The 20,959-nt window shown below is 38.0% G+C and overlaps 2 protein-coding genes across 2 annotated transcripts; one reads left to right on the top strand and one right to left on the bottom strand.

Annotated features, from left to right (window-relative positions):
• The first annotated feature begins 1,105 nt into the window (after nt 1–1,105).
• On the top strand, nt 1,106–3,240 carry LOC139152242 (ATP-dependent DNA helicase RecQ-like). The gene is made up of 3 exons (XM_070725384.1): nt 1,106–1,137; nt 1,827–2,498; nt 3,165–3,240. Exons 1-3 carry the CDS (start codon nt 1,106–1,108, stop codon nt 3,238–3,240), a joined length of 780 nt encoding a protein of 259 aa, XP_070581485.1.
• A 1,081-nt stretch (nt 3,241–4,321) lies between these two features.
• On the bottom strand, nt 4,322–6,786 carry LOC139152340 (uncharacterized). Its single transcript, XM_070725478.1, has 4 exons — nt 6,142–6,786; nt 5,538–5,801; nt 4,945–5,172; nt 4,322–4,560 (listed from the first exon to the last, which is right to left on the bottom strand). The coding sequence occupies exons 1-3, from the start codon at nt 6,784–6,786 to the stop codon at nt 4,999–5,001; spliced, it is 1,083 nt and encodes a 360-aa protein (XP_070581579.1). The 3' UTR covers nt 4,322–4,560; nt 4,945–4,998.
• Between the last annotated feature and the right edge of the window lie 14,173 nt (nt 6,787–20,959).

Raw genomic sequence — 20,959 nt, forward strand, 5'->3', positions numbered from 1 at the left:
TTGACTTATACACTTTAATATCAAGGTATCCATTGGTTTCCTGTACTAAAAGTATATCGACGACACTTTTTTCAGTTTTGGTGATAGTTTTACGTACGTTGCAGCACATTTTGGCGCACTTCGGCGTAGTTTGGCGCCATTTAGACTTGGTTCAAGTCGGTGAATTTAAATAAAATAAAATAATTTATAACAGTTCTCTTGTGTCTCTCCTATTTTGTACAAACCTATCCGGAATTTGGCAGCTCGCGCCAGGTTTTCCCAGCGGGTTGAGTGCGTCGCGTTTGAGTCTGCGCAGTAGTGAGTTAGTTTCTGCCGGATTCACCGACTTGGACTTCTTGCAAAGTACAGGCGGTGAGACGGACTGTGTACACAGTGATGTCAAGCAAATACAAAATGATTGACAGCCCCCGCCGTTATTCTGGCCAATAAGAAGAACGCATGCTAATAAACCTCTGCATATATTAAAAAGTTTGTTGTCATCTCCGTGCAAAGCTACTTAGACATCGAGTACGTTTTAAATCTGGGCGAATAATGGCATCAAGTTCGTACATCAACCGCGTTTTACAACTGATCGGTCGACCATCGCTAATCATGAGAGATTACCAAAGAAAGGTTGTTGAGAGTTACACTGAGGGAAAAGATGTGTTCGTCTGCGCACCAACCGGCAGCGGAAAATCACTGACATACGAAGTCGCCCCACATTGTTTTGATTTCCATCGCTTTGGGCACGTAAGAGAACAGGCTACAACTGTAATAATTGTAGTCTCCCCGCTTATTGCTCTGATGAAAGAGCAAGTTCAGAAGTTGAACGAAAGAGGACTGAAAGCTGTAGCGACTAGAAAGTTGACATGACCAGCATAGTGGAAGGCCGCTTCAATTACGTCTTCGGTAGTCCTGAAGCATTCCTCTGCCAACATCGCTCACTGCTACTGTCTGATACTTATCAGAGCAGAGTTGGGGCAATATTTGTTGACGAAAGCCATTGCATCAAGAAATGATAAGTCTTTCTTGGACCTGGTTTGAATTATTTAAGATTTCGTGTGTGGACGCAATTCATTCCGGACAAACCATCAGCATCTGACGATGCGTTAATGGGTTATTTCCGATGCGGCACGATGATCAGTGCAAGAAAACTCAGTACGTTTTAGTCACTGCCAAACACAGCTGGTGTTTCAATGGCATTTCAATTTTGATGTGTTAAAATATATTGTTGGTCATTTCAAGCCCATAGCCTAAACTATCTTTCTGTCATCAAACTGCCGTGCCAGGATTATTGCATTGGTTTTGTCAGTTGTATTGGGTTATGCCAGAAAACGGTTATAGTCACTCATCGCGGTCCCTGTCTTCCCTCAGCTCCGCTGGAGTTTACGCACCATAATCCGTGCCAAGAAAACTCATGATAATTTTTTAACTACCTGGTAATGCAACTGAAATGCATCGGCCGATATCTAAGAATCATTTTGTCTGGTTTTTTTTTTTTTTTTTTTTGGGGGGGGGGGGTTTCGACGCATGAAATCAACAGTGGCGACTTAGATTTCTGCACTCTAGTAGAGATGTCGGCTATTTCCTTCATGCAAAACAGCAAAGCAGGAGGTAAAACTTGCCTTGGAATTAATAAGGCACATCCTTATAGGAAAACGTCATGCGTTGAAATTCGTCACTTTTTTATTTATGCAAATAAACAGAAAACAGCTAATGTTTTTTTTTTCTCACAAAACCATGGAGGTAGAAGCAAGACATAGAACTGCTTTGCAATCAACCTAATTTGTATACATGCTGTAATTACTGTGTTGCTATCTCTAAAAATCCTAATTTATTATTTACAGGGGCAAAGAAGCTCAGGCCGGTATGAAAGCATTTAGACAACACTACGGGCAGTTAGGTCAACTGAGGTCCCTGCTTCCAGCTAAAGTTCCGGTTGTTACACTTACTGCCACAGCAACATCGGGGACAAGGAAAGTTATCATCGATGATCTGTGTATGAAAGGATGTGAAGTGATCATTGAAAACCCAGATAAACCTAATATCAAGTATAATGTCATCAACACAGATGATGATTTAGAGACTGTATTCATGTGGCTTGTAGATGAAATCAAACTAAAGCAGGCGGAGACTCCACGTGTCATAATCTTTTGTAGGAGAAGACGACACTGCTCAGAACTGTTTGAATTATTTTCAGTCAAGCTTGGAAGCCACGCGTTTTATCAATATGAACACAAAGGACAAAATGATGACCGTAACCGATATTTTGCCATGTTCCATTCAAAGACAGATGATGTAATTAAGGAGTCCATAATTTCATCATTTCAAAAGCCGAATTGCATAGTACGGGTGGTATTTGCTACATCAGCTTTTAGTATGGGGATGGATTTAAAGAGTGTTGATCAGGTCATCCATTTTGGTCCCCCAAGTGATGTAGAAGGTTATTTGCAAGAAACGGGAAGGGTTGGGAGAGATAGAACAACTCAGAGCAGTGCCATCTTATTGCTGTACAAAGGGTGCTTAAGGGGAAGAAATATTGATACATCAATGCGAGACTATGCTAAAAATACTGATAGTTGTCGACGTCAATTGTTAATGAGAGAGTTTAATGAAACCACTGAGTATGGTGTCATTGCACATGCTTGTTGTGATATTTGCAGCCATATATGTAGATGTGCATGTACCTGTGACAAAATCAAATCTGCACATGTGTTAGGGGTTGTGCATCCGAATATGTGTCCAAGGCAGAACAAGAGCTAAGATCAATGTCAGAGAGATTAAACAAGGAAAGAAATATTTTCAGTCAGTTGGAGGTCAAACACAGTGTAACACCACAGCAAAGGCAGTTTTTTTTCCACTGAACTTGCTGAATACAGGTGCAGTTTAGTGTCAGAGATTGGTGAGCAATGCATATTGACATCAGATATAGCCACTGGGTTTTCCTCAGCTCTTGTCAACAGTCTTGTTAAGTACTGTCAATACATTGACAGCAAGGAAATGCTAGAAGAGTACTTTCCATTTTTCTCACATGAACATATTTCTTTTGTTTGGGATTTACTGTGTGAGATGTTAGAAACAAATTCGCTTCATCTGGAGTCTCCATGTTCAAATGAGATGATGATTGACACAAGTATTGACATTAATTGTTCTGAGGAACCTTTGAATGCTATTGTACTTGACAGTGATGATGATGACATAATTCAAGCTTACAGGTCAAAGAGACCACAGATCTTCAGTGATTTTTCAGATGATGACTGAACAATTTACATGTACTCTGGTCATTGCCTCCAGTGTCAGTGAGAATTGCTGTTTTATCCATGCCATGAATTCAACTCTACATTGAATTTAGTAGTACTTCTGTTATTGAGGATATTGCAGAGCTTACTTAAGCATAAATTCATCAAGTTTACAACATTTGCGTTTTGCTTCAGAAACAGCTTTCATTGTATTGCTTTGCTATGTAGTAGTAAAACAATGTGTCCCTATTTGTAAATAAATCAATGTAAATAACATTGCTGTTTGTATATGTCAACATGGTATCAATTTCAATTATACATGTGAATGAACTTGTGTTGTCACTCTCTACACAGACAACGTCTACAAGCATTACAGACTGAACTTGCACAACTCTAACTCAACTGCAAGTTACTGTATCATGAAATGACCAATTCTATGCATACATTTAGTGTTCCAGTGTTTATACATTATGATAGTAATGTTTTGAGGAAAACTTTCTCAAAACTGTTTTTCATCCATTGCTTGAACGCTGCCATGTCCAACTTTCCAAGGATATTTGCTGGTATTTTCTCAAAAGCTCTGTGCTTACGCCCTGGTTTGTCTTCAAACAACTCGGCAACTCTGAAATGTTGAACCAATGCTTGTACATCTTCGTCTGTGTTTGCACTGGTATGCTTCCCTGATGGTTTTCGTACCTGTGTCTGTCTGTTGTAGTTTGCTGTTATGGCTTCGGTAATGTTAAGGCTACGCGACACCTTATCAACCATTCTTTGTGTGATTTCCCCCTGTAGCTGTTGACATCAGTCTTGAATGCCTTGTTGTCGTGTTCAATGTCCAAGTCCATTGGATGGTTTGTGTACTCCTTTCCTTGCCAGTTGACACTTCTGTTCCATGTCAGTTGGTATGCTTTCCGTGGTGTAAGAAGCAACTGACTTGTGCAGCAACTCGAGCATTGCATACGCATATTTTGGACAGTTGGAAACCTTGAAGTATAAATAAAGAATTTGTACAGCCTGATGATTCTACCACCGTCCCCCATATGTATAAGCGTTATTGTGGTCACGTCTCAGGAGACACAGCATCAGTGCATGCGGGTGTAGTTAAGAACTCCATCATCTTCATTGTCATCTCTCCCAGCATCTGGTTCAGTGTACTCAGCGTGTTTAACCTCATGGTTCTTTAGGTTACCATTGCGTGCAAATTCTCTCTCACAGTACCTGCACTTGTATTTTCTTCCATCAGGTTGCAATTGTGGAATATCACTGATCACATAGGCCTTTACAAATTTCTTTGCTTCCGATAGGATATATTCCTTCTTATCATCAATGGAATCATGGTTACCTGTGAGGTCAAATAAAACATGACAAACTGTCAATGAAGGACAAAATTGGTGTGTACATACAATCATTAAAAGATAAACTGGCCAGACATATTTTGGGGCCTGTGTGTGTTTTGTTTGCAACACTGGAAACACAGGAAATTAAATTTTTCTGCAAGCTCTCCCCTTTCCCCAGTTTTTTTTTAATAGCACCCTTCCCGGAGCCACAGTTGTTTGATCAGCTAGCTTGTTTATTGTGTTGTATACTATTTTGTAAGTTATGCCATACAATGCTCTTAACTGAGAGTTGTCCCGCAGTAAAGGTCATTGTCTGGTTTTTTTTGTATTTGTGTTTGTGTGTGTGTGTTTGGAATAAATCAGTCTGTCATAAAAACATGTTTCTTTACCTGCAAATACATTATGTGTTGGAGTATCTTCGACACCACTCATATTGAAATGCTTCAGAGCCCAGCAACAAGGTAAGCATCTGTGAATTTATCAAGTAGCTCGGATGATGCATAGAAATTTTTTGCCGGATCACTGGATACATTCCGTGAGTTGATTGCATTCCGGGCTGCATGTAAAGTACCTATATCCCGACATGATGCCGTTGAGTACAGGTGAAGCCAAATCACCTGGAATGCAAAGAAGTTGGATGTATGTAAGTTACAAGAAATACAAATCAGCCAGAACTATTACCAAAAGTTGGTAAAATCTCTACGTATTTTACCCATCATGTCTTTCAGTTGAGCTGCTGTAGTCAGAAACTACTGAGTCACCATGTTGAGTATTTTACACAAAATCAGAATCCAATAACCATAATGACCAACTTGACTTGCAGTGTTTCGTAAAGCGATGGTTGTTCTACTCCTTGTAAAGTGCATGGTTTAATTTTTTTTACAATCTACTTTCAACTGACCATGAAACTCACTTGATAACTCAAAGTTTAAACCATTTTACAATTTATGTTAATTTATGTTGTGCAATGAAGATGGTGTACCTTTTGCCACTCAGCCTGAACATGGAAATCCTCCACCTTAGGGATCAGTCCCTCTACTCTGCTGCTTGGAGTTCTGCCATCTCTCTTTGATGACTGTGCTTCTTTATGGCGCTCGAAAGTCAGATAGTCACCACCACTAAGGATTTTCACTGGTTGTTCATCTGTGTCAACACTGTGACCAGGCACATAAGCATGAAGATACTCAACGATGTCAATCATATCGTCTCCATATTGCTCATTCTTATCCAGAACTCCCAGATACACCTTTAAATAATAAACAAACATTGTAATTATTGTGAGACAAATCCAACCTATGCAATTATCAGCAGATAGGGTGAACAATCGTTATAAGGACAACTCAAAATCATTCTTGTCAATACCAGAAACCTTTTAAGTTTTGTACTAACACAGATCTAGTCAATTTGTGTATGTCTTTGTATTTGTATATTTCAAATATAAAACATAATACTTTACTTTTACATGCATAATGAAGTGGGATCATTCCAGCTCCTGGAAAATTTATTGTCATGACAAATAAATGTCACAATAATTTCACTTAAGTTAATTATATTTTTAATTTCCAATTACATTGCATAACTCATACCTTCTCTGTCTTCTTCTTCATGCTCTCCATATTTTCATGATGCATTGTTTGGTCTACATGGATACCATAATCTGCAATTGAAGGGATATACTTGGACCATGTCCAAGTAACAAGTAAGGCCATCTCTTCAATGAGCGTAGACTGATCCTCTTCACTTGGCAGAAACTGCTTCAGTGGGACAGCCAACGGATTTGCCTGGGGCTTATCATCTGGCAGATGATGACCTGCAACCCTGTTTTTATAGGCAACTAGGTGGTAGAGATGGTGATCTTTGTTTTGATTGGACTGTGTTATCTGTCTGACATGATGTCTGATATCAACATTGTCCCCAGTGAAAGAGTATCCAGGGTGCATCTGTTGTCGCACTTGTTTCAGCTCTTCCTCTAGGGCTGAATACTGTAGAACTGTGTCCGGTGTAGTGTGGTTATTAGTCAAATCTTCATCTGCATGTATCTGTTGTAATTGGCATTCTACCTCTCTTTCTCTCCTTGACCAATGTTCCACCTCGTTCTTCCATGACAGCAGCAACTCATCATGCTTCTTTCCAAAATATTCAAGCATGGAACTGGTACATCCATATCCAACGCAAACATACTGTGCAGCCAGCTGTTCAATTGCCACCTTCTTGAGCCCACCCTTCTTCATCATAACAGAATTCAGCCTCCTTACAGTGTTGAGAAATCACGTGTGCTGCAGCAGACATTACCTTAGGAACAAGGCTTTCCCCTTTCTTAAGTTTGTTTCTGTTCTGACTTGGATTCTTGGTAGCAGCTTCGAGGATCATAAGGAATAGCGGAGTACGATCTTGTAATTCTTTGAGGAGATTCGCCCAGCTAAAGTCACGCAAACTGTCAACACCTGCAGTACATGAAGCAAAACATCAACACAGAAAATAATCTATTTTGTTAAAACATGTCAACACGAAAAAAACCTCTTTTGTTGTGAAAAATAATTCATTTTTCCTTTTTAACATTTATGCCGGCAGTGAATTAAACACTGATGTATTTATAACTTTTGTGACAGACATATCTTTTGAAAATTATCAACTAAAATGTCACTCTTGCAGTCGATCAAAAAAAATACACAACCTACAGCACAAGAAAGCAATTATATTTCAAACCTTAGACAATCTTCCATTACATAGGAATTCTACACTGATCTTCAGCTTGAATACCCCTCCCCTAAAAAGCAGACAGTAACATAGTACAAAGCATAGACAGTAGAGTTTCTCTACTGTCTATGTACAAAGCTAGTTCTTTAGTAGTTGTTGAAAAAATCCGTTGTCACTTTAGCGTAATTGTTTATCTAGTGCATTTAGGGACGATTCAGAATTTACTTCGGGGGGGGGGGGGTGGAGGATTTCAGGGGGGGCCACCCATTTTTCCCAAGAAAATTTAGGGGGGGCCAGACAAAAATACCACAATCTTTTAGGGGGGGCCAGGGAAAAAAACATCAATTCAATATTTGCCCAGAATTTCTGATCTCTACAAAAGAGAACCATAGACGCTACCTGGGTGACAGATAAACTCAACATGTTTAGTTAAACTCCTTTAGCTGCCAAATTCGGTAATATTCACATTGGTTTGTTTTATGCATCTACTGCAGTATCTTGTTCTCCTCCCTGAAGCGTTATGAAATGTCCAGTATTTAGCATGTCAATACAAACCATACAGTGAACAGTCAGGGTTGTTTTTGTTGAAAAGAGATCTCAGATCAAGTCCACACTAGAATTCATTTATCAACAATAACAATGGTCTTTTATGTTCACACTGGTATGTTGCTGAATACAGCATTGGGTGTTCTATGTAGTGATAGAATAACAAACAAATGCTGATACACAGAGATGAACATTGAACAAATGCTAAAAATTACATACAGCAAATGTCTTTTTAAGGTTGGGTTTACCTTGTAGCTTGTAAAGCAGTTGAAAGTTGCATGATAAAGAAGTGTTAATTTATGCAAATGTATGCAAATCACCCGATTTCTTGGCTTCTTTTTCCTCCCAATTTCAAAATTTCCAAAGAATTTAACTCCACTCCGGCTGGGTCAAATTTTCTGAAATTTCACATTATGTTTTTTAAATGCTATATAAAACAACAACTATCAATTGTTTTGTTTGGCAATAAAGCTCTTACATTTTTAATAAGAGGCATTTTGAATAAGAGGCATTTTAATTTTGCTGATCGTGATTTTAATCAATTATTAGAGTGTCGGTCTTTAAACCCCTACAATTTTAAAATGAGGATGGATAATGCCAAATAAAATTTTTTTTTTTTTCTACATGAATACTCTCCTTTCAAGTGAAATATTACATTTCAGAAAATACTGTCTAGTTTTTGACTTAAATTAATTTTATCATTAATACAAAAATTGAGGTTTTTTACCCCAAATATACACCCACTTCATCCTTTGAGTAAACTACTGCTACTGCTACTCTTCTTTTCTGCTCCTTTTTTCTATGTTTCATTCTCATCAATTTTACCCTTTCTAAATTTTTTAAATGTTCTACATAACTTTTTACAGTGCTTACATCTACTATAAACTTTTTTGAAAATAAATTTATGGCCGTCTCATCTTCAAGATGCTTTATGTTGAAAATAAAAATATTATGTATTACTGTCAAAAATATATGGTGAAAAATTTACAAAAGGGTTGATTTTCCAATAACAATCCTGTATGTGCATCCAGAAGATCATGTGGCACTGCACCAATGCTATGGTGTCGGATTGTTGAAATATTGTGTACACAAGAAATTTGCTGTAGTCCAAGAAGTGATCTCAGTGTGTATGAGGCTAGGAGAAATGTGGATAGGCTTACACATTGTGTATTGATGCTAATACTTTTGTGTCCCATTCATTCTGATGTATAATCAAAGATTTCACGGCTGGCAGAAAAGGCAAAAAACCCTAAATTAACATGTATTGTTTCGTGTCATCTGAAAACATGCACATCATGACTATTTTAAAATTAAAGTTTGTTAAAAAAATTTGAAATATGAATGCTCTGTCAATTTTGAAAAATACTGCTGACAAAATGTGAATTTTGACTAACACAGGGTTGTCTGCATTTTAATATGAACATTGGATTGTGAATGGAATGAGCAGAATAACATGTGAATTCATGTTTGGATAAGGTGTTTTGTCCAAGAAATGTTCTAAAATATTCCTCAGCATTGTTGTTTTCAGTGGCAGCTACTTGTTTTTATGACAACGAAATTAGAAAAAAGAGAAAATTAAAAACAAGTTGGCTTTCACCAATTTTAATTCCTAATGTTTAAAACTTTCACGGTGAGTCTGCAAATATTCAGCATCATCAATGAAAATGTATGCTGAACGTGTGCATGTACATGTACAATCTCACTTTCCAGAAATATCTGGATATCTGCAAATGATGTACCATTAAACTTCAAGATATAAGATCACTTTGCCAATTATCTGCTCCTCTGATTTTCTTTCACCATTTCTAACTGACATCTTTGCTTGTCTTTGTGTGCATCATATGTATCAGTGAGACATAACAAAAAAGTATTAATATTTAGTAATTAACTTTTCTTCAGAAATTTACAACCAGATATGTTTATTGCTACCCTTTCCAAAGTGTGCCACTTGCAGTCCCTGCAAATCATTCTTTTTATAGTTACATAACCCTGAAATGATTTGTTATATCATTGATTAAATGTCCACTACAGTTCCTGCAACTTGTTAGACTGGATATGTCTATAATGTATAAGCATGCATGTATATATTAGGGGGGGGCCATGGAAAAAAAACAGGAAAGATGAGGGGGGCCATAGATTTTTTCTATGATTTACTAGGGGGGCCATGGAAAAAAATCACCGAGAAAATAGAAAATCCTCCACCCTCCCCCTGGAAGTAAATTCTGAATCGTCCCTTAGGCAAATAAGACAGAGTAAACATAACTATTTACTGACAGCATTAGTCAAATAAGACAGAGTAAACAGCAATTTTATTACCTGCATATCTCAACAATGATGGTTCGTCAAAGAACACAGGCCTGCCAATTCTGAATTGATTTTGCAGCACAGTTGTTTCATTATGGCATCAGTCAGCTGACAACCACTGAGTAGGTCTTTTGCAGCATTTTCAGCTGAAGTTGTCACCATTTTCTTTACAAGGTTTTTGATGTTATGTTGTGGCTTGTATGTTCTGGTTCCCGAGGTGGCATACTTAATCATTACCTGCGAATTAAAATGATGGAGAACGTATTTATAATATTATCAGCAACAATGCTTTCATGAAGATTTACGGGACATAACTTTTAGTTCTGTTTCTTGTTGTACAATTTCTCTGTGAAGTTCGCCGTCTTTTATTTTTGTCAGTGGTTTTTCTGCTTTGAGTTGCATCCCATCATCGTACCTTTCATTCGCCACAATGACGCAACGAGGTAATGAAAGGGAAACATACACAAACTGTTTGAACGAAAATAACACTAAGAACACCGGCAAAATAAACGACTGTTGGCACGTGAACAAGTAAGGGTACCTTCCCGAAATGACAACAATAGACACACGAAACTCACCAGGACATCGCCATCGACCATATCAACTGTCTCACACCCCGTCGATGGCGTCTGCAAGTCTGCGCTGTACTTAGTGTTAGTAGCGTCGAATAGGACCCTTTTGCTGGGCCTTTGGTTTTCGCAGGGAACTAGCCGCTTGACAACTTCTTCTTTGGTCCCGATAGTTGATCGTGTTGATTTGAACTGCTGTCGGAACTGCTGGAGGTGTTTCAGCAGAGTTGATGCCCGATTGCTGCACGATCTGCAACTCACATGAGTGTGCAGAAAGGGGTCGAGACTTTGAAGTTGCACCGACGGCAAACTCTATTTCTTCACAGGACGGTGTCTTTTTTCCATCCTTGAATAACCGGCGACGATTTTCGCATTTTGCAACATGGGCTCCACAAACAACAAAGATATTTTCACGCGTTTTCGGTGATACAACAGAGGTCGTGCTGACTTTTGTGGGAGTGATCTCACTCGACATTTTGTCAACAACGCCATGTGAGTTTTATGCACGTCTCGTTTGGGTCAATCGGTAACTCCTCCCAATATGTAAAATTTAGTGATGTCATCTTATGAATAATATATGAGCAAAGAAACGTCTATGCAACGCAAACCCTGCAAGAAAGCCAAGTCTGTGATTCCGGGTGAAACTCCGCTGTATAGCGGTCACTCCACTCATCGCGTTCACCCCACTCATCGCGTCCACTCACGGGCGCGCGCGTTTCACATGAATGCAGAATACAAATCATTGCGTTCACTCCACTCAAACATTAACAAATCACAGACTTGAACCAAGTCTAGGCGCCATTGTGAACGGGGAACTACACGCGAGTGAGTGAGACAACAATTAACAATTTCGGACAAAAGAATATCGATCGATAACGTTCACTGCACGATTGCAGTGGAGACTCTACGCCCGTTCGCCTCTGTTCTGTGTTATTTTTGCAGTTTAAGGAATTTTCATAGTTGATATTCGCCAAAATTGGTATAAATTACAACAACATGACTGGTATTTGGTCTGTACAATTTAAGAGACGCTGACCGATTAAAATGCGTCAATATAAGACCCTGATTCTGCATATGCAAACGCCGTAAGATCGCCATTTTATTGAGGGCAAGAGCAAAAATTCAGCGATCGAAAAAATAAAATGCAACTAAAACAAGTTTCGTCGAGAAATTCAAAAAACTAAAACGACAGGAATTTTGTATATAAATCAAAGAAACACTGTGCCATTTTTCACTATCATTGGTTCAGAATTGAGAAATTTGAACGAGCGAGAGTTGTACGGTCTGTTCAGTACATTAAACGCCATTGTTTTCTATAGGAAATCGAGCTGATTAGACACATCGTAAAATGAAAAATACATCTGAAAAAAACCGTTGGTTTAAATTTTTCATTTCGCTGTTATTTTTTATAATATTTGGTATGACAGATACTATGAAGGGTAACTAAAACTCTATGGTTTTATTTTTTTGAGTTTCCTCCTATTTTTATGAAATGACGAGTTGAAGATCGTTTTGCTGTTTACTGTGTTTTTACGTAATTTTGCATATGGCTGTTACCTCTTACGTATTTTTGGAATTCCCTTGTGAAATTCTTCCCAAAATATTATAATTGTAAGGGCAGCATATACGGGAAATAGGACCTGTTACTCTTTCATTAATATTTAGCTGTGCAACAAGGAAATACGGCGAAATTTTCAACATGACGCGGGAGGTGAAATTTACTCTCTGAACGCGCACTCCACGTATGTGTAGCGAAAATTCGGGACGCTAAGGGACCGTCTAGATTGTCGCAGAAGTTCAAAAAGCGAAATTTATTCGTTTAGGGGGGAGGGGGTTTGACCTCTATTCAATTAGTAGTGAACTTCACTTTCGCACTTTTTTTTGTGATCACAAGTTTTCGTGTGTTATTTTTAAATTAAAGAAAAACTGCACACTCGTGCCAACAAATTTGTAACTGTTTCCATCTCGTTTGTGCCCCAAACACAATTTACCGATAGGAACATTGTATCCTAAACATTTCATTCATCAAATTATACTAAGACAAAAAGTATCATTTTTAAATGTGCTATTTATAAGCGTCTGCTCTAACCACTAGATGTCTTTATTCTCACTTGTTATGCACCTGGTCATAGTCGTTTTGAATATGATTGAACATGCCTGGGCCCCTTGTCAAAGTTTCTCGCCTACCAAGTACAAATTGCGTGTTCACAAAGACAAAGAACAGCACAAGAGATGCAAAAGGGAAAGTAAATAAAATGAAAATTTTTATGCGGTAAATGCCCTGTTAGTACTCAAATCTGATCGATTACTTTAATTGTAATGTGGCGAGGGATATACGTCTTTAGTAGCTATAGCAAAATGCAACATTGTACTCTCAGGCAGACATGAACATTTCGCACTTTTGAAGTTTCGTTTAGGGGGAGGGGGGAGGGGGTTTTGATCTAAACGAAGAAATTTCGTTTCTTGAACTTCTGCGACAATCTGAGACGGTCCCTAATACCGTACAAAATGGGGCGCCTTTGGGCCGTAGTGATCGTGCTCCGATGACCGACAAGAACAGTTGACCCATCGTTGCAAAGCTTGAAACATTTTCTGCACTACAGATGGCAAGGTTAAATTAAAATTCGACCAAAAATACGCAATATTTGGCGACAAATAACTTACTATAGATTTCAAGGGTCAAATCCTGATTTCTAGGAGCGGTACGTGGCCAGGAAAATCATCCAAAGAAGTAATTTTCGATGTACTAACCACTTGTGTCGGTCACCATCTCGACCGTCCTAAACATTGTGCGTAACGTCTACATCTGTAAACTACCGAGTGCTAAAATAAAGGGTGAAATCAAGCCGAAAAGTACCGAACTCGTTGCAATCTACCAGCCTAGGTTTGCATGGTTAATTAGTCATGACGTGCGCGTTGCGACTGTAGGTTCGCTGATTGGTCAATCATAGTATCCTCTATATGGACAAAACCCGGACTGGTTACACAAGATTTCACAAGCACTTTCTTTATGGAGGTTTTGGTGATTCTTATCATACGCTCGTAAAATCCCCAAAACCAGGGAGCGCGTTTCGGGATAAATTTCCATATGGTGCGTCGATCTGCTAATAGAGTCTGTACTTCCGGGTTAGCCACGATTTCCTTCAGTTCAACTGCCGCTGATATGAACGTCGTTGCATTATCGGAGATGAGTGTAGAAGGAGTCGAACGACGAGCCGCAAATCGGTGAAATGCGAGCATGAACGATAATAATAATCTTTATTGCCATCGATAAAGGAATCGAGACGAATGTGCCTTGGCGTTGCTAAAAACACTTTCACACAAAAAAACTATCAACATATAAAAGCCATAGCACACTACCACATACAAAGCTAAAATACAGACTTTTAGAAGTTGCTACAATCGCACAAAATTCAAAAAACTCAGAATAACATCATTAAAACAATATCTCAAATACGACAGTTTTGAACTGCTTTTGGAAAGAAGCTATGTAAAAACCGGTTAGTTCTACATTTAAAAGACCTGAAACGTCATGAACGTTTCCCCGAGGGAAGAAGTTTGAAAAGTGATGTGCCGGATGAGTTTTTATATCATTGATGATTTTCATTGATCTGCGTAGAAGGCGAACAGAAGAAAGTGACTCGACTGACGGTAGTTCACAACCAATAATTTTTGAAGCGATGAAGTGGTCGGGTAAGGACTAACTCCAGATGTATAGCGCGAGTCACCGCCCAAGTGAATAGGCATACATGAGCCTTAGATGTAGCCTACTGCTTGTGTTTTGGTTTCTGACGTAGAGAGCGCCGGTGTAATCGATGCCGTTACATTGAAAGGTGGCACTCGATCACGCGAAATCTAGGTAGAGGCGCGGAGAGCGGTTTGCAATATGCACGACCGTCGACTGTCTTGCATGTAACGCATTTATTCAGCTCATTGTTTACGATGCGTCGAATCGAGGTTATCATGTATCTTTCTCGCAGAGCTGTTATTGTTGACTGGGGACCGCTGTGTTTAATAATATTAATATTGGGTTCTTATATAGCGCACATATCCACAAGTACATGTGCTCAAGGCGCTTTACAATTATTATAACCCCTGGTCACTGGACCTAATGTGGTAACACTCAACTCCCTGGGGAGCAAACAACAGCTCACATGTGCGGCCAATAAGGGACTGGAAGTAAATTAGCAGGGGGGGGGGAGCCTGGGGGATTTCGCAAGAGATTGGCCAAAAAATCATGACCCCCACCAAAATTTAGTCCAAAAATTTATGACCCTCCCACAAAGCAAGGCTGAAAAATGTGTGACCCTCCCCCAGTTTCAAAAAATAGAATATTACATATTGATCAAATCTTCGCATTCAAAAATTATGGTGGGATTTACAACACAGTGCAATATAGATGGATACCAGCAAAGGATGCCTGCACAATTTTATTTGCTTCTGCTTGTGACAAGACAAAGTCTAGATATGGATGTCAGCCTTACCTAAGATACTTTCAATGACTCGGTGTCAGTAACATTTGACAGCATTGGTAAAACTAATCTTGTACACAAAAATCTGGATATTCTATGCTACAGATTTTTCAGTACTTTTAATAAAGGGAAACCCCTGATTTCTCTGCCTACACAATATGCATTTCATTTGTTATGATAATGCTTTAATATACTGCTTAACTCTTACAACTGTTTAAAATTAGTAAACCAATCACCAGATAAAGGAGTACTGCACTGGTATTCTTGTTTCAGTGTGGTATGGGTGGATTGTTCCGGGGAACACCATAGGATTAACTCTATGATTAAATTAATTCATTGTTTGATTTTCTGCACAAGTTGTATGAAATGCTCAATTTTCCATTTTGTCAGCACACTTGTAATTTTGACCAAACCACAAAAAACAGTTTTAAGACTTCACTGGACACAAAAAATTACACCAATGTTCAAGTGTCATCAGGCTATGCTGATAAACTGAATCAATACTGAGCATAGCATGCTAAAATATAGCAGCTAATACTGAAAAATTCTGAAAATAATATTCAGCTCCTGTCCTCTTTTACTGCATATAATTTGTTTAATCGGGTTCGAACCCGATTGAAAACTAGCCGTATTGTTTAACTTCCTCACCAGGTCTTTTGCAGTCCCTTTAACAAACTTGTGGTACATGCACGTTTGTTCCAGCAAACTAAAACAATTGCCAGGTCAGAGTTGTGACAGCAAGTTTGAACACACATTTAGAGAACTGTAAAGTGTTGGATATGATATCTCGATTAATTCCTCCATTTATGAATTTTCTATAGTAAAAATGAAACCTGGTACAATCTGAAATCTTATGAATGAAATCTGACCTGCAAAGTAAACAACAACAAAACCAACAACACCTTGTCCATACACCATTGTTTCAAATTACTGTGACTGACAGGCAAAAATAACACAACATCAAACATGGAATTTAGCCATTTTCATCGGCCATTAAGGGAAAAAGTCACTCATTTTTGACAAAATTCTGGTCATTTTAATTTCTGTTGAATATGTGCTTTTCTGCTGCTTACTGAAATGGACTCAATTGCAATCTCTGGTTGTCACAGCTCAACTCATGTGCATGCATGGATATAACATATGATAACTTAATAATTTAGTTAAAGGTATGTACCAAAAATTGTAACATAGTAAATTTCACATGTTAATGTGTCTTATAAAAGAGTGAGAATTGAATTACAATTGCAATAACCAGAGTGAGCATATTTAAGTTAGAATGATCAATCAAAAGAAGTATAAATGGCAAAATAATGTCAAAATGAGACACTTTGTCCCTTTAACTTGGTACATGTCTAGTACAGATTCTTTTAAGTTTTATTCAAGTGTCAAGCAGTATGACCATTGCACTGCAATGAATATTTTTATAATTGGTGGATTGACAAGATAGTACTGTAAAATGTTGACAAAAATAGCTTTGTCCAAAGTATCATAATATTAGCCATTTCTGAACAGGATGTAAGATTACATCACCATGTGAACTCACAAATATTTCCAATATGAAAGTGCAGTCCTCTGCTGAGTGCCGAATCATGTATGTTGTACACCACGGAGGTAGACACCAAAGCATAGCATCATGTGAAAAAGTTAAAGTCTTGGTACTAGATGACCGCTAAACAAGATCGGCAGTCCGCTTGTTTCAAAGCTATTTAAAAACTTTCTTCTGGGCCTATTTCATATCATACTTGACCCCCTGGACTTGACCTGCAAGCTTGGTACGTACATTGTATTCGACTGGAAAATGACAGTAACTTTAACGTCATTTTAAGTCAGAGATTCGTCATATTAGTCCAATTTCACTCAATTATTTCTGTCCTTTTTCCTGACTGTCAAAATTGATTGAGGTCTAAGTATTGAAAGTACTTAATTTAATGATGATTTTCATAAATATGTTTCACTTACAACTGGACTAAATTGTCACTACTTCCAAGTGTGACTGTGAACATCATTCTAAAAATATTCAAATAACTTCACGCATTCAACTTTCACCATGAAGTTCTCTGGACGTACACTGTACATTTTAGCCTATCATTTTCAGGAAATAAAGGTCTGTATGTTTAAATGATTGACTTATTGGTTTATGAAAAATATATTAAGGATCAGAAGGATGTTGATATTGCAATTCACAAGTCTCGATGTTGTTTTCCCAAGCAGGAGCGTATCAGTATCACCATGGAGCTACCACACTCTTTTGGTAGTTCCATGGTATCACTCCTTGGTTTATGTAGCTGCAGTTCTGAAGCTGAAGGTTTTGCCTTTTTCGAGTTTTAGCTTTTAGTTTTTAGCTTTAAGTGTTAAGGTTTGATCAAGTTGACGTCCTACCTAAACACCGGGCCTAAACAGCAGTACAGTTCTCGATTTGTTACTGTTTTTAGTTTACTTTTAGCGACGCAGAGCTTATCTGATAGGTGAATGTGAGGCATCTTCCTCAAATTTTTACATCCCAAGCCTTTTCTTCCAAACGTCCAGTACAGGTTCCAAGAGATTACCCTAATCATATATGTTCACGTTATGGTGAAATACGCAAATTTGTATTTTTAAGGCGAATTTTGTTATTTTTTGGCAAAAAATCTCCCTCTCTCTTACTGGTGTTCAATATTTTGTAAACATGTCCCTAAGAATGACCTTCGTAAAATTTGTGCTAGTTGTGATGAAATATTCAAATTTTATTTTTCATGGCAATTTTTTTCGTTTTTGGTCAAAAAATCTTTTAAAATCTTCTTCAAAACTACTTAATGAACAGCTTTGATATTTTTGACATAAATCTCTGTGGATAGCTTTTTCACATTGTTCAAATTATGCAGAAATATGCAAATTTGTATTTTAGAGACATAAAAGAGATTTCAGACATTTTTAAGACATAGTGAATTATCAGAATGTGATATATTCAAGTTATGATGAAATCTGCAAGTTTTTATTTTGGGGTCAATTTTTACCATTTTTGGTCAAAAAATTGTATCTTAAAATTACCCGTCTGATAGCTTTGATATTTGCTACACATGTTTTTTGGGATGATCTCAATTTGATATGTCCAAATCATGGTGAAATCTTCAATCGTGTATTTTTTGCAGCTATTTTCCCATTTTTGGTGAGGCCATCCCGAAGTGAGCTGTCAGAGATCCTTTACATAACACTGCGAGCTCTTTCGACGTCTAAGTCGCTTGTTGCATTGCTATATTGGTGTTGAAATGGCTAACATTTAGGTTGTTGCCATTGGTTTTAGACTGCAGTTTCCTTTTACAAGTGAATTTTAGTAAGGACTGAAATTTCCAGGTTCAACAGCAAATGCTTATTGACACACAGAACAAAACTTATGAAACGAAGTCAAAATTAGTTAATGTGTTATTAATTTCTGAGAAGTAGAGTTTTGAAATGTCACTGATTTATTTCAGAGTTTATTTAAAGGTATTACAAACAAACAAATCTTTTCGTTCATGAAGGACTTTGTTGGACAAGGAAATGGGTTTTACACCTCCAAGGACCCCTTTACCCACTTTCTGCATGTTGTGTCTTACTAGTCCTGTTTCAAAATGACCTACATTACACGTCCTACACACACGTACTCCATGCTCTGATTGGTTAATCCGCTTCTCCAAGGTCCACTTTCGGAGTAGTCATTGGAGGGACCTCATGTGTTAGGTCTCATTATTATGTATTATTCAATTTACAGCTTCCTGGTTGGTTAATGTGTAGTTCCGGTCCTCCAGTGTTCACTGCCTCATTATGCAATGTCCCATGTACTTTTGGATGATGCCTGCAATTGGTCGCAGCTCGATCCCAGTATATGAAGAAAGGTACTCATGCCGAGTATTTGTCAAAATATCTAGTTAGATTTGACCTTGTTCGAGAGTTCCTTCATATTCACGGCATTTTATGGATACTGTGAATTATACATGAATTAAATATTGTCAGGAGAAATTTTGTCCTTTTCCTGCAGGAGTTGGTTGAAATGAGCTACTGACGCCTGAAACTGTTACGTAATTTTTGTTACGTAATGCCTTGAAGCTCTATTGTTTCCTCTCGTCATTCACAGGCCTCACTGTTGTCGATGCGGCCAATGCCCCCGTCAAATCAAAATGAAAATGAAAAGCGTGTACTTTGTACGTAAGCAACAATTGGAAAACAAAGAGCCAACATGCCTGTAATGCTATATTTGGTTCAAGTCGATGAATTTAAAAAAATAAAATCATTTATAATAGTTTCTCTTGTGTCTGTCCAATTTCGTACAAAACTATTCGGAATTTGGTAGCCCAGGCCATGTTTTTCCCAGCGATTGAATGCGCTACATTTGAGTCTGCGCAGTATAGTGAGTTAGTTTCTGCCGGATTCCGGGTGAAGCTCCCCTGGATAGCGTTCAACCGACTCATCGCGTCCACTCCACTCACGCGCGCGTTTCACACGAAAGCAAAATACATATCGTTGCGTTCACTCCACTCAAACATTAACAAATCACAGACTTGAACCGAGTCTACTTAATGCATAAAGGGACAGGGATAAGTAAAAACATGGAATTTAACGCATGAAGGTTTGTCGGGCATTTTTCGTTGTAACTTTTGGCCGTGAACATCACGAATAACGTATTACTTCAGCGGTAGCCAGGAAGCACGTGGGACATTGCATAATGAGGCAGTGAACACTGGAGGACCGGACCTACACATTCACCAATCAGGGAGCTGTAAAGTGAATAATACATAGTAATGAGACCTAACGCATGAGGTCCCACCAATCAGCGTAACGCAAATGGACCTTAAATTACCAGATGAACCAATCACTGATGTTGGTACATATGTCATGGACCTGACTTATGAAACAGGACTAGTGTGACACTTTGTGACAACTTGACATTGTTGTGTTTACTTTATGTGGACAACTATATACCATGTGCATCAGAGAAGCCTCGACTAACCTTTTTCCAAGTTTGCAATTGTCTATACAAGAGGAAATGTCTTAAACTATCTTACAAAAACGGAGTAAACATTTCATACGAATACGTGTTTTCAACACAATAAGTAAGCCAAATTTTGAGCTTTTTCAAAACAGATATTTTTGTACGTTTTTACAAGTATGAACATATAACGTAATCCACAATATTGAAGTTAAACCTGTTTTGTCATTACTTTGTTCATATATTTTGAAAACGATCGACAGTGTTTATAAAGATTTTCTTTTGTTTATGTTTTGATAGGAAGATGTTTACACCGTTGGTGTTTTCCTCTGACAAACTTTACAAAGTGGCCATGTTTATTTTCCCATTTTACACTAAATAATTGTATTTTACTCAACTAATTTTTGTGTATTTTTAGAATAAAATAATTTTACTGAATATCAGTGGTCCGTTATGTTTTTTCCAGGCTTGAACACCCCCTGAACGCCAAAAGTTAATGTGTTCAACAAGTGCATATCATGTGTTCAATCCTTTAACGCACTTATCGTTGAACGGCGTCAATGCGTTCAAAAAGTGTTACAGCCCTTTGAACGCGTAAATGCGTTCAATTTTTTGAACACATTTCATGTGCAACGTGTGTTCAGATATGGAACACCATGTGTTCAATATAATGTCTTATGAACACATAGTGTTCAAAATCTGCACACTTGTGTTCAAAAATTGAACGTTGGTTGAACACATAGTGTTAAATTTCTGAACGTCTGGACGCGTTCAAAAAGTGTTACAAAAAGACGTTTAATTTGTGTTTATCCTTGAACACTTAATTTACAGTGTACCGGGTGCATAGGCCTTCACCGTAGCGACTGAGGTTGCA

The sequence above is a fragment of the Ptychodera flava genome, chromosome 15 (assembly GCF_041260155.1).
Source record: "Ptychodera flava strain L36383 chromosome 15, AS_Pfla_20210202, whole genome shotgun sequence".
Classification (NCBI taxonomy): Eukaryota; Metazoa; Hemichordata; class Enteropneusta; family Ptychoderidae; genus Ptychodera; species Ptychodera flava.